The sequence below is a fragment of the Carcharhinus amblyrhynchos genome, chromosome 31 (genome assembly GCF_965287045.1).
Source record: "Carcharhinus amblyrhynchos chromosome 31, sCarAmb.v2.hapA, whole genome shotgun sequence".
Classification (NCBI taxonomy): domain Eukaryota; kingdom Metazoa; phylum Chordata; class Chondrichthyes; order Carcharhiniformes; family Carcharhinidae; genus Carcharhinus; species Carcharhinus amblyrhynchos.
This window is the reverse complement of record NC_137354.1, coordinates 17,286,564-17,300,842: the sequence shown is the minus strand read 5'-3', so window position 1 is coordinate 17,300,842 and position 14,279 is coordinate 17,286,564. Positions and strand designations below refer to the sequence as shown.

Below are 14,279 nucleotides of genomic sequence, written 5' to 3'. Positions count from 1 at the left end.
GGACCTCGGGGTCCTTGTGCATGAGTCGCAAAAACCCAGCTTGCAGGTGCAGCAGGTGGTCAGGAAGGCGAATGGGATGCTGGCCTTCATAGCGAGGGGGATTGAATATAAAAGTAGGGAGGTCTTGCTGCGGCTGTATAGGGCATTGGTGAGGCTGCAGCTGGAGTACTGTGTGCAGTTTTGGGCGCCGCACCTGCGCAAGGATATTTTGGCCTTGGAGGGAGTGCAGAGGAGGTTTACTAGGCTGATATCGGCGTTGAGGGGATTGAGCTATGAGGAGAGGCTGAATAAACTAGGCTTGTACTCGTTAGAGTTTAGAAGAATGAGGGGAGATCTCATTGAGACGTATAAGATGATGAATGGGATGGATAGGATAGAGGTGGAGAGACTCTTCCCGCTCAAAAAAGACAGTAGGACTAGGGGGCACAGCCTCAAGATAAAGGGGGGCGCAGTTTAGAACGGAGTTGAGGAGGAACTTCTTCACTCAAAGGGTGGTGAATCTCTGGAATTCTCTGCCCGTTGAAGTGGTGGAGGCTGCCTTGCTAAATATTTTTAAGAAGCGGGTTGATGGGTTCTTGATAAGAGAGGGGATTAAGGGTTATGGGGAGAGGGCGGGAAAGTGGAACTGAGCCACAACAGATCAGCCATGATCTTATTGAATGGCGGGGCAGGCTCGAAGGGCTAGATGGCCTACTCCTGCTCCTATTTCTTATGTTCTTATGTTCTTTACATCCTCTCCAAAGTTTCCACATCCTTCTGGCAGTTGTGTGACTAGAACTGCACACAATGCTCCAAATGTGACTGAACCAAGGTTTTATATGGTCAGACTTTGTGGCATCTTGGCAACTCTTTGGAAATTGGAATCTTAATTTGGGAGAAATGTTTTAAAATAAAGTTCTATTTGCAATACAAGCAATGAAATATTGTTAAGCCGCATTTGGAGTATTGCGTGCAGTTCTGGTCACCACACTACCAGAAGGATGTGGAAGCTTCGAAGGTGTTTTACAGTCTCATTGTCCCCATTACCGCTTTCAGTTCCAGGTTTATTAATTAATCAAATTTAAACTCCATGAGCTGCTGTGGTGGGATTTGAACCCACATTCCCAGAATCCGGGCCCTGGGAGTATTAATTCACCTTGCAGGGAATATCTCGGCCTCCCTTGCATCAGGATTCAGAATTAAAAGTCTAATGGTGACCATTGTCGATTGTTGTAAAGAAAAGAGTTTATTTATTTATTAGTCACAAGTAAGGCTTACATTAACACTGCAAAGAAGTTACTGTGAAAGTCCCCTCCTGAAACCTAACTGGTTCACTAATGCCCCTTGAGGGAAGGAAATCTGATGGCCTTGCCTTACCTAAATTGCTCCTTAGTGTCAGGGGGACTAGCTAGGATAAATGCATGGGGTTATGAGATAGGGCCTGGATGGGATTGTGGTCAGTGCAGACTTGATGGGCCGAATGACCTCTTCTGCACTGTAGGGATCCTATGATTCTATGGTCTGGTGTATGTGTGACTCTAGACCTATAGCAATGTGGTTACAGCCACTTAGGGATGGTTACAAATGCTGGCCTTGCTTATGACGCCCAATCCCATGAAAGAGGAACAAAAAAAAAGAATAATTTAAACAATTATTGGTTTATTGTGCGTGTCTGACTTCGCTCCAAGTTGCTGACTTTTTTTTTGTTTCTCCGTCAAGAAACAACCGTGAAGAATCTCCAGGCTTTCAAAGTCTTGCAACTTGTCTTCTTAAAAGCTCATTGTTCCTGCCTGTCGTCCATTATCCTGAGCAGCATCAGAAAGATCTGGAGCTGGGACAAGGCCAACTTCTTCCTGTTGGAATGGACGCAACAGGCACTCTTCCAGTTCACCGAGGTGATATACCTCAAGTCGCGGCCTGTGCAGGTCCAGTACTTTCAGATGCTGCGCTACGTCGTCCTCGACCTGGCTTACATCCCCCACGAGGTCTTTTCCAGGGTGCAGGCCATCATCCGGGAGAGCCTGTCTCCGCCCTGCGCCCTGCTGGCCCTGGAGTGCGTGCTGGACATTGCCAAGTACGACCCACTGCTCACCGTGGTGTTCCGAGAGACCAGGCTCCTTGAGATGCTCCTCACACAGCTCCAGAGAAATGCGAAACTGCTGAAGAAAGCAGGTATGGCGAGCAGAGAACTATTTCTCTGACTTTTAGATCTCAGTGCTTAGCGATGGCAATTAGAAAATCGATCTGCCTGGGTGCATTGGATTGCTGGCAATAAAGTAATATCAAGCAGGAAGACGAACACTTCCTTAAAGCCTGATCATCCCATCTTATTAATTTTGAAAGAGTTCAGTCTGCGTTCAGTTTCCTACATTCACTTCTCCTCTTCATTAGTTTTGAATTATTGATTAGTTTGCGTTAAAAGGATTGGGTCTCTTTGACCCCACTGTGCCCTCAGGCTTCTTTTGTTCTTGATGTTCGAAGGCACTGCAGAGCGAACTTTAAGTGCTGCCTTCCTTGGTCATGTTGGAAAACCGGGGCCCGTGATAATGTAGCCCCATCTCCATCACGCACCCAACAGGGCGGCATGGTGGCATTGTGGTTGGCATTGATGCCTCACCGCACCGGGGACACGGGTTCAATCCTGATCTTGGGTCACTGTCTGTGTGGAGTTTGTATGTTCTTTCTGTGTTTGCGTGGGTTCCTCTCGTGTGCTCTGGTTTCCTCCCACACTCCAAAGATGTGCAGGTTAGATGGATTGGCCATGCTAAATTGCCCCTTAGTGTTCAAATATGTATAGGTTAGGTGGATTAGCCATGCTAAATTGCCCCTTAGTGTCCCAAGATGTGCAGGTTAGGTGGATTGGCCATGCTAAGTTGCCCCTTAGTGTCAAAAGATTTGCAGGTTAGATGGATTGGCCATACTAAATTGCCTCTTGGTGTCCCAAGATGTTTAGCTCAGGGGGATTACTGGGTTAATAAGGGGGTTATGGGGATAGGGCAGGGAAGAGGGCTTGGGAAGATACTCTGTCAGAGAGCCGTGCACTCGATGGGCTGAATGGACTCCTTCAGCACTGTAGGGATCTATGATTCGATGATAAATTGTCCCTTTCACAAGATGAGTAGGTTGGGGGGGGTTAGGATTAGGGAGTAAATGCATGAAGTTACAGGGTTGGAGAAGGGGTGGCTCTGGGTAAGATGCTCTGTTGGAGAGTCGGTGCACACACAATGGTCTCTTTCTGCACTGAAGGGATTCTATGAAAGCTCGGTTACAGGATTTTAGTCTGGCTCAATTTACTCTACCAATTCTTAGCAGAGAAATCACCATATTTAACGGGTGGGTTCCCAATCCCCCTGGATTGGCCAAGAGTCGAAGATTAATCTCTGGACAACGAGGAACCTGGGAAAAATATTAGGGGTGCATTGAAAAAATAATCTTCACGTTAAACTTTCTTTTCAAAGTTTTTCATTTTTAATTATAAAAAAACCCACGATGAATAAGTGTTGTGTTAACTGAAATCTTTCCCATTGGGAAGGTAGTATTAGATTCCAGTGGTAGGTACGAGAGTGCTGGGCATGAGGGCAAGTGATGACACCAGGAATGAACGTACAAATCAGTAGCAAGGGTAGGCCACTCAGCCCCTCGAGTGTACTCCTCCCCCTCATCAATATGATTATGGCTGATCTGATTGTAACCTCAGCCTCACATTCACCCCCTTGCTAAGCAAGAATCTATCCAGCTCTGCCTTAAAAAAAATATTCCGAGTCTCTGCTTCCGTCGCCTTTTGAAGAACAGAGTTCCAGAGACTCAAGACTCTCTGAGAGAAGAAAGTTCTCCTCATCTCTGTTTTCGTAGAATCTCTTCAGTACAGAAGGAGGCCATTCAGCCCATCAACCTACAATCCTACCCATGCCCCGTCCCTGTAACCCTGCTAATCCCTCTGACACCAAGGTGCAATTTAACAATGGCCAGTCAACCTAATCTGTATATCTTTGGATTTTGGGAGGAAAGCAGAGCACCCAGAGGAAACCCACGCAGACACGGGGAGAACATGCAAACTCCGCACAGACAGTGACCTAAGGCTAAATTGAATCCGGGTCCCTGGTGCTGTGAGGCAGCAGTGTTAATCACTGTGCCAACATGCCGCCCATAAAAGAAGGACCCCTTATTTTTAATCAGTGACCCCCTAGTTCTAGATTCTGTGACAAGAGGAAATGTCTTCTCCACATCCACCTTGTCAATACCCTGTCAGGATCTTTCATGTTTCCATCAAGTCACCTTCTGAACTCTCGTGGATACAAACCTAACCTCTCCAACCTTTCCTCGTAAGACAACCGGCCCATTCCTGGTGTTAGTCTAGTAAACTTTCTCTAAACTGCATCTGACACATTTATATCCTTCCTTAACTAAGGAGACCAAAAATGTGCATTATATTCCAGATGTGATCTCACCAATGCCCTGTACACGTGCATGCAACCAAAATTGGTTTGGTGGATTAATCAGCACTATATTGCATTTCATCATCATAGAATCCCTATAGTGCAGGAGGAGGCCATTCAGCCCATCGAGCCTGCACTGACGACAATCCTACCCAGACCCTATCCCCGTAACCCAAAGTATTCTACCCACTAGTCCCTCTGACACTAAAGGGCAATTTCCTCCCACGTCTTTCGGACTGTGGGAGGAAACCCGAGCACCCGGAGGAAACCCATGCAGACACGGGGAGAATGTGCAAACTCCACACAGACAGTGACCCAAGGCCAGAATTGAACCCGAGTCCCTGGCCCTGTGAGGCAGCAGTGCTAACCACGGTGCCATTGTGCCGCTCATAATTTGTTAATTTTCAATAAATAATCCACGGATTTGTGTTTGGATATGGTTATTTCCAGCAGGGAAAAACGTACCTTCCAGCGAGCAGGAGCACCGGAGAGAAGCCTCATGTCTGATGTTACAGGTCGTGGCTATCATGCTTCAAGGCTCTGTGAAGAACATTGGTGAGTTAAGGAAATTGATCTGTTCCTGAAATAACGTTGATTCTTCTTCCAGGCTCTCTGTTGGTCTCTCATCCAGGCAATCGCGAAAAGATTTGTAGGTTAGGTGGATTGGCCATGCTAAATTGCCCCTTAGTATCCAGAGATTTGTAGGTTAGGTGGATTGGCCATGGTAAATTGCCCCTTAGTATCCAGAGATTTGTACGTTAGGTGGATTGGCCATGGTAAATTGCCCCTTAACGTCCAAAGATCATACAAACCCCCCAGTGCAAAAAAAGGCTGTTTGGCCCATCGAGTCTGCACCAACCATGATCCCACCCAGGCCCTAACCCCACATATTTACCCACTAATCCCTCTAATCTGCACATCTCAGGACACTAAGGGGCAATTTTAGCATGTCCAATCAACTTAACCTGCACATCTTTAGACTGTGGGAGAAAACCCGAGCACCCGGAGGAAACCCACGCAGACGCAAGGAGAATGTGCAAACTCCACACAGACAGTGACCCAAGCCGGGAATCGAACCCAAGTCCCTGGAGCTGTGAAGCAGCAGTGCTAACCGCTGTGAAGCAGCAGTGCTAACCGCTGTGCTACCATACCGTTCACCATATGGCATTACATGAATTGTCTATGCTAAATTGCCCTTTAGTATCCAAAGGTTTGTAGGTTAGGTGGCATTGCTAAATTGCCCCTTTGTGTCCAAAGATGTGTCGATTACATGGATTGTCTATACTAAATTGCCCCTTAGTGGGGGCTAGCAGGTTAAATACATGGGGTTACAGGGATAGGGCAGTAGGATTGTGTTGATGGGCAGAATGACCTCATTCTGCACTGTAGGGGTTCTATGATTCTAATATCTGCTCCCTCTGTGCAGCTAATTGACCTCTACTGACCAGTGCAACTATATCACTCGTAACGTTACCCTCCGTTGTCTGACCTTTGTCAAGGCTCACAGTGCAGGCATGACTGACCTTTCCCCTTTCCGTTTAGTGATTCTTCGAGAATACGGGATGACTCCCTACGTCAAGATCTTCCTGGATGACACGTTCTACCGCAGTCACGCTCTGACCATCTTGGAGCAGCTGTTCATTGTGAATGCGGAGGAGTACATGCGGGTGATCATTGGAGTATTGTGCTCAGCTACCCAGACAGAATTAACCCTGAAACTCGACCTTCTTCAGGTACCTTCTTGTTATCCTAATGGCCTCCTTCACTTGGGTGGGATGGGACAGGAAACAGAGAATAATTCTCATTGCTTCAGTGAATCTCTCCAGCCATGTGGTAATAAATGGAAACTGCAATTGCATTTAATGTCACAATGCAGGCTGTATTTGAGCGTGAATCCTTTACTTATTTAGACTTTGAATCATTAATTTTTTAATGGGGGTCAGTAGGTAGCCCAGTTGAAGGAAGCTGCAACTTGTAAGTTTAAGTTTAAGTTAGCACGTGACCGCAGACTTTTGTATCTTTTTCCCAACGGGACAATGATGTGGAGATGCTGGCATTAGACTGAGGTGGGCACAGTAAGAAGTCGCACAACACCAGGTTATGAAGGAGCAACACTCTGAAAGCTTATGATTCGAAATAAACCTGTTGGACTTTAACCTGGTGTCGTGAGACTTCTAACTGTGCCAACGGAAAAAGGTGGGAGAGACTAGGTCAGGATACGTGGGGTCCTTGATTATGCTGGTCACTTTCTGAGGCAGCGGTAAGTGTAGACAGTGCCAATGAATGGGAGGCTGGTTTGCGTGATGGATTGGGCTACATTCACAACCCTTTCTTGCGGTCTTGGGCAGAGCAGGAGCCATACCAAGCTGTGATCCAACCAGACAGGATGCTTTTCATGGTGCATCTGTAAAAATTGGAGAGCGTTGAAGCGGACATGCCAAGTTTCCTTAGCCTCCTGTGAAAGTAGAGACATTGGTGGGCTCACTAAATGCTAGCATTGGTGTGGAAGGACCAGGAAAAGTTTGAAGTTGGGATGACCTCCAGTTGGTGGAAGATAAATTATGGAGGTACCAGGCAGGAGAGTGTTGGAATATTCAGATCTAAAGGTAGCAATGGTTTCAGCAGACAATGAGCTAAAACGAGCAATGTGACAGGGAGTGGGAATAGAGATAATGAGATCAAGAGAATTGCTTCCCACAGTCCAAAGATGTGTAGGTTAGGGGAATTGGTCATGCTAGATTGCCACTTAGTGTTCAAAGATGTGCCGGTTAGGTGGATTGGACGTGCTAAATTGTCACTTAGTGTCAGGGGGGACTAGCTAGGGTAAATGCCTGAAGTTGTGGGGATAGGGACTGGGTGGGATTGTGGTCGGCGCAGACTCGATGGGCCGAATGGCCTCCTTCTAGCACTGTAGGTTCTATGACTCTCTAAATGCAAATCCTTCTCTACTCAAACACAAAGATATTGCAGGGAAACCTCTGGCATAAATTGATAGTTTTTAGCCTACAGAAAAGTTTGTATTTTCTGTGCAAGTAAATAAACAGAATAATCTTATACATGCAAAATATGTATTTATGTGATTAAGCTGATATATTATCCTAAATCTAGTGAGTGCATCTAATTTTGACAAATTGTGAAGCAGTCCCAATATATAATAAGCGACTGAATTTATTATCTCTCCCCCTCAGGATCCTTATTGTGTTACGCACAAACTCAGATTGATTTGCTAATATATATTTAGCAACTAACGCAAAATAAATATCATTATACTTCCACAATCCGAGCTTGACACAACTGAAAATTGTACGCTGTATCAAATTACAGAAAGGGAGGCAAATTTGCTTATGTGTAACTCAGTTTGCATTTTACATATTGAGGCTAGAGGAATATTAAGTCGCCGAGGATTAAAGTGTAACTATATTAAAGGCTGTATCAATAAGGTTATCTATGGTCTTTACTGAAAGGTGTCAAAACCATTTGCTTTATTTCTATTGGGTTTTATTAAATTTATCTTCTCTTCTTAACCTGTGGCTCTTGTAAGACGTTGAATGACAATAATGTGTTTTGTTCATTGTTTCCTGTTACATTTTCTCCAGCCATCTCCTCGTAGGAGTTGTCTTTGTAATTTTGAGTCCACGGGTTGACTCTTAGGGTGGAGATTTTCCAGCCGCGTTCGGCCCCAACACCAGAAAATCCCACCCCAGGACCTTTGCATGATTTCCGCCACGTCCCCCTCGTCTGTTACGATTCCCGTGGCGGGATCTTGAGAGGAATTGCTTGATAGAGGAATTGCTTGATAGAGCAGACGCAGCACGGTTTCATTAAAGGGAAGTCGTGTCTGACGAATTTACTGGAGTTCTATGAGGATGTGTCTGGGCGGTGGATAGAGGAGAGCCGGTGGATGCGGTCTTTCTTGATTTTCAGAAGGCGTTTGACAAGGTACCTCACAAGAGATTATTGCAGAAGGTCAGGGGACATGGAGTTGGGGGTAGGGTGTTAGCGTGGATAGAGGATTGGTTGTCAAATAGGAGGCAGAGAGTGGGGGTCAACGGGTGCTATTTGGATTGGCGGATGGTGACTAGTAGAGTGCCCCAGGGGTCGGTGCTGGGGCCTCAGCTATTCACCATTTATATAGATGATCTGGAGGAGGGAACCAAGTGTAGGGTGTCGAAATTTGCTGATGACACCAAGATTGGTGGAACGGCAAGTTGTGCGGAGGGTGTGGAGAATCTACAGAAGGATCTAGATAGGCTGGGCGAATGGGCCAGGAAATGGCAAATGGAATTTAATGTTGGCAAGTGCGAGGTGGTCCACTTTGGTAGGAATAATGGTAGGAAGGATTATTACTTATGTGGCGAAAAACTGCAGCAGGCGACGGTGCAGAGGGACCTGGGGGTCTTTGTGCATGAGTCGCAAAAACCCAGCTTGCAGGTGCAGCAGGTGGTTAGGAAGGCGAATGGGATGCTGGCCTTCATCGCGAGGGGGATTGAATATAAAAGTAGGGAGGTCTTGCTGCGGCTGTATAGGGCACTGGTGAGGCCGCAGCTGGAGTACTGTGTGCAATTTTGGGCGCCGTACTTACGCAAGGATATTTTGGCCTTGGAGGGAGTGCAGAGGAGGTTTACTAGGCTGATGCCGGAGTTGAGGGGGTTGAGCTATGAGGAGAGGCTGAATAAACTAGGCTTGTACTCGTTAGAGTTTAGAAGAATGAGGGGAGATCTCATTGAGACGTATAAGATGATGAATGGGATGGATAGGATAGAGGTGGAGAGACTCTTCCTGCTCAGAAAGGATAGTAGGACTAGGGGGCACAGCCTCAAGATAAAGGGGGGGCGGTTTAGAATGGAGTTGAGGAGAAACTTCTTCACTCAAAGGGTGGTGAATCTCTGGAATTCTCTGCCCGTTGAAGTGGTGGAGGCTACCTTGCTAAATATTTTTAAGACGCGGGTTGATGGGTTTTTGATAAGAGAGGGGATTAAGGGTTATGGGGACAGGGCGGGAATGTGGAACTGAGCCACGACAGATCAGCCATGATCTTATTGAATGGCGGGGCAGGCTCGAGGGGCTAGATGGCCTACTCCTGCTCCTATTTCTTATGTTCTTATGGGATGGGACAATTCTACTCTTAGCATTTGTTCTGTTGAAATTATTTGGCAATTTGTAAAGATGAACTGTGACTTACAGGTTTACTACTCCTGTACTGAAATTCAAGGGTGGCACAGTGGTTAGCACTGCTTCCTCTCAGCGTCAGGGACCTGCGATCGATTCCAGCCGCGGGTCACTGTCTGTGTGGGTGGTTAGCACTGCACCAGGGACCTGGAATCGATTCCAATCTGTCTGTGTAAAGTCTCCCCGTGTCTGCATGGGTTTCCTTCCACAGTCCGAAGATGTGTGGGTTAGGTGGATTGCTAAATTGACCCCAGTGTTAGGGGAACAGCAGGGTAAATATGTGGGGTTACGGGAATAGGGCCTGGATGGGATTGTGGTCAGTACGGACTCGATGGGCCGAATGACCACCTCCTTCACTGTAGGGATGTTATGATAACAGCTTTGATGGTTCCTGGAATCTAAATCAACAGGGTGACATAAAAATGGGTTCCATTGGCAGCGACTGTTACTCTGTAACCTGCGAAAGAATTCCACCTCTCACTCAACTTATTCTGTTTTCTCTTTTAGTGAGGCTCCCAGTTCTCCCAGATGTGCAAGGTGCAGGTTGTGAAAGATGTTTCTTATAATAGCTAATAGCCGGCTGTTTGATATGGGTTTCCTCATCGCCCTGAAACACTTGCTGTGCTGGAACATTGCTCATTTTCAAATTTTAATTGTGCTCCAGAATAAATTCCCAGGAAGGAAAAGCAGTTCAGACCAGTATTCTCATCTCCCCGTTTTACTGGTGTTCCATTTTAAAGTCTATAACACCAGTTCAGACCAGCATTCTTATTTCCCCAATCTACTCTTTTTTTTTTCCCTTCTGGGAGCCATGTGGCACAGCAATGCCAGCAATCTTGAGCCAGATGTTCCCAGATATTCCCGTGATTTACAGCACAAATTTTAGGCTGACGCTTCCAAAGAGGTATAGGAGGGATAGATTGGTTTTCCTGCCTTCTCACTCCCGGTCTGGCTAAAGCAGAGGCTTTGAATTTTAAGAGGATGATATATTGGTGTGCAATATGTACTTGGATGTGGACAGTTCGTCAAAATTAAGCCGGGCAGATATTCTTGAGTTAAGCGCATGAGGGGGTTAGATTAGCACTGCTGCCTCACAGTGCAAGAGACACCCTGCTGTCAGTGTTAGAGTCTCTGTTGGGTTTGATTCTTGGCTTAGATCACTGTCTGTGCGGAGTTTGCAAATTCTCCCCGTGTCTATGTGGGTTTCCTCCGGGTGCTCCGATCCCCTCCCACAGTCCGGAAGACATGCCGGTTAGGTGTGTTGGCCATGCTAAATTCTCCCTCAGTGTTCCCGAACAGGAGTGTGACGACTAAGGGATTTTCACAGTAACTCCAGTGCAGTGTTAATGTAAGCCTACTTGTGGCAGTAATAAATAAACTTTAAAGTTTACTGTACGAAAACCCACTCAGGTAAAAATATTAAACATCAAATGGGCTTTTTTTCTCACAAACACACCAACACGCATTCAAACCCCATACACGCAGAACAGAAAACAACTTTGCAAAGTTAAACTTGGCCAAGTAAGATGCAGATGAAAAGGGAAGTCAGTCAATAAAAATTTACTGATTGTATCTGCAATCTGGTTCAAAGAGCAACAAAGAATAATACAGCATAGGAACAGGCCCTTCGGCCCTCCAAGCTGGCGCTGTTCATGAATGCCTGCCTAAACTAAAACCATATATACCTATGGAGTTGTATCCTTCCATCCCCATCCTATTCACGTATTCATCTCGCTGCCCCTTAAATGCCACTATTGCACCTGCTCCCTCTACCTCCCCGGGTAGACATTCACCACCCTCTGTGCAAAAATCGTGCCTCACACATCTCCTTTAAATTTTTCCCCACGCATCTTAAATCTATGTCCCCTAGTACTCGACTATTCTACGCTAGGAAAGAGCTTCTGACTATCCACTCTGTCCATGCCACTCATCACCTTGTAAACCTCTGTTCATCACTGAAACACTTCCTTTTTCTCCTGGAATCATTGTCAATAAAATGTTTGTTGTAGGGATGGAAATGGATGGAAGATACCTGCCTCAGCCAAACAGGGTGCAAACTTCAATTAAATGCTGTAGAGAGGTGGGGGTGGAATGGAGACTTGCCTACCTGTGTGATATCTGCTTAGATCCTAACACCAGCAACCCGTACCAGACCTTCTATCACATTATCCCCTCTCCCTGTTGGTTGTATACTGAAAAGAATAGTGAGGACTGGCTGATGCCTCGCATAGTCTCCGTTTAGCCTTTGTTTCATAGCCATTGGGATTAATCTGTTTGGTATCCTGGTTAAAAACTCCTGAAAGATCTATTCTCCATTTTGATGGGATGGGAAGGAGATGTTCTTACCTCCAGGTGATCTGGGGTTTCTGCTAGGGCCTCCATCGCCTGTGTCGGTGGGGGGGCCTCAGTTGCCTGTGTTGTGGGGGGGAGCCCAATTGTCTGTGTCAGTGGGGGGTGGGGGGCCCCAGTTGCCTGTGTCGTTGAGAGGGGGTCCAAGTCGCCTGTTTTGGGGGGAGCGGCCCAGTCGCCTGTGTCCGAGGGGGGGAAGGGGGAGCAGTCACTTGTGTTGACTGGTGGGGAGGGTCCCTGTCATCTGTCAGGGGGTGTCTCCATGTGACTTGTGCAAATGAGCAGCTCCTTCACGTCAGTATCCTGTGTTTGGCAAAAGTTCCCTTTCTATATAAAGGCTGTGTACAACAGCTACTGAGATGACAAATGGGTGTTGTGTGCCGCGGATTTTCCTAAATGTGACTGAAACAGAGGCCTCACCTTCCCTCTCCCATTGGGTGTCAAAAATCCCAAAGCACCAGCTCAGAAAAGAATGGATGAGGTATGCTGACTTACCTTCCAACCAAAAGCACCAAAATAAATTCCCTGGCCATTACTGTTTGTGGGAGCTTGCTGTGCACACTGTACTGGAGCAATGATTATACTTCTAAACAACCTCAGTGGCTGGACACTAGGTGTTTCCGGGATAGTGAAAGATGCTATACAAATGCAGAGGACTTCTTGTTCTCTCATCCTTGTTCTTCCTGGTTCTCTTATTGCTGTGTTCTATTTGCAGTTGATTCAGCAATGCGCTGGTTAGTCCTGTTTCAATTTCCTGTGTGTGTGGTAGTTTGAATTGGGATCTCCCCCACCCTCAAAAGCTAAGATTCGTTTGAATCCATAGCTGTGCCTATCAATGGGAGTGTTAAATTGCAAGGATTAGGAAGCTTGGCTTGTTCTTGGGGCCAAGGGGAGATTTAATTCAGATGTCCAAAATTATCAGCTGTTTGGCTATAGTACAGAAGGAAAACATGTTTCCACGTGGGTGACAATCCTTGGGTGGCACAGTGGTTAGCACTGCTACGTCACAGCGCCAGGGACCCGGGTTTGATTCTGACCTCGGGGTGACTGTCTGTTGGGGAGTTTGTACATTCTCCTCATGTCTGCGTGGGTTTCCTTCGGGTGCTCCGGTCTACCCCCACACTCCAAAGATGTGCTGGTTAGATGGATTGGCTATGCTAAATTGATCCTTAGCGTCCAAAGATGTGCAGGTTAGGAGGATTGGCTATGCTAAATTGATCCTTAGCTTCCAAAGATGTGCAGGTTAGGAGGATTGGCTATGCTAAATTGTCCTTCAGGGTCCCAAGATGGCATGGTAAATTTGCAGGGTTAAAGGGGATAGCAAGGAGGCAGTTCTGGGGAAGGTGCTATTTTGGAGAGTCAGTACAGACTTGATGTGCCGAAGGGCCTCCATCTACATGGTAGAGATTCTATGGTTCCATAGAACATAGAACATAGAACATTACAGCGCAGAACAGGCCCTTCGGCCCACGATGTTGCGCCGACCAGTTACAAAAACAATGACCCACTAGCCTATACCAATCCCTTTTCGTCCATAAACCTATCCAGAGATCTCTTAAACGCCCCCAAACTAGACGCATCTACAACTGCAGCAGGCAGGGCATTCCAATCCCTCACCACCCGCTGGGTAAAGAACCTACCCCTAACATCCGTCCTGTAGCTACCCCCCCTTAATTTAAAGTCATGCCCCCTCGTGCTAGCTTTCTCCATCCGAGGAAAAAGGCTATCACTATCCACCCTATCTAAACCTCTAATCATCTTATATGTTTCAATAAGATCCCCTCTTAGCCGCCTTCTTCCCAACGAAAACAACCCTAGATCCCTCAGTCTCTCCTCATAGGACCTCCCCACCATACCAGGCAACATCCTAGTAAACCTCCTCTGCACCCTCTCCAACGCCTCCACATCCTTCTTGTAATGCGGGGACCAGAACTGCACACAGTACTCCAAGTGCGGCCGCACTAGAGTAGTGTACAGTTGCAACATTACACTGCGACTCCTAAATTCAATCCCCCTACCAATAAACGCCAAGACACCGTACGCCTTCTTGACAACCTTATCTACTTGATTCCCAACTTTCAGGGATCTATGTACACACACACCTAGATCCCTCTGTTCATCCACACTATTCAAAGTCCTCCCGTTAGCCCTATACTCGACACATCTGTTGCTCCTACCAAAGTGAATTACCTCACACTTCTCCGCATTAAATTCCATCCGCCACCTCTCGGCCCAGCTCTGCAACCTGTCTAAGTCTCCCTGCAGACTATGACACCCTTCCTCACAATCTACCACACCTCCAACTTTGGTGTCATCAGCAAATTTACTAATCCACCCAACTATACC

General features: G+C 46.6%; 1 protein-coding gene across 1 annotated transcript in view; it reads left to right on the top strand.

Moving 5' to 3' along the window:
* Nucleotides 1–14,279, top strand: part of wdfy4 (WDFY family member 4) — a 262,215-nt gene that overhangs the window by 28,393 nt on the left and 219,543 nt on the right. Inside the window, exons 8-10 of the mRNA XM_080215932.1 lie at nucleotides 1,699–2,151; nucleotides 4,866–4,970; nucleotides 5,958–6,148. Of these exons, the coding sequence (XP_080072058.1) occupies nucleotides 1,699–2,151; nucleotides 4,866–4,970; nucleotides 5,958–6,148 (749 nt within the window). The remainder of the gene's footprint in view (nucleotides 1–1,698; nucleotides 2,152–4,865; nucleotides 4,971–5,957; nucleotides 6,149–14,279) is intronic.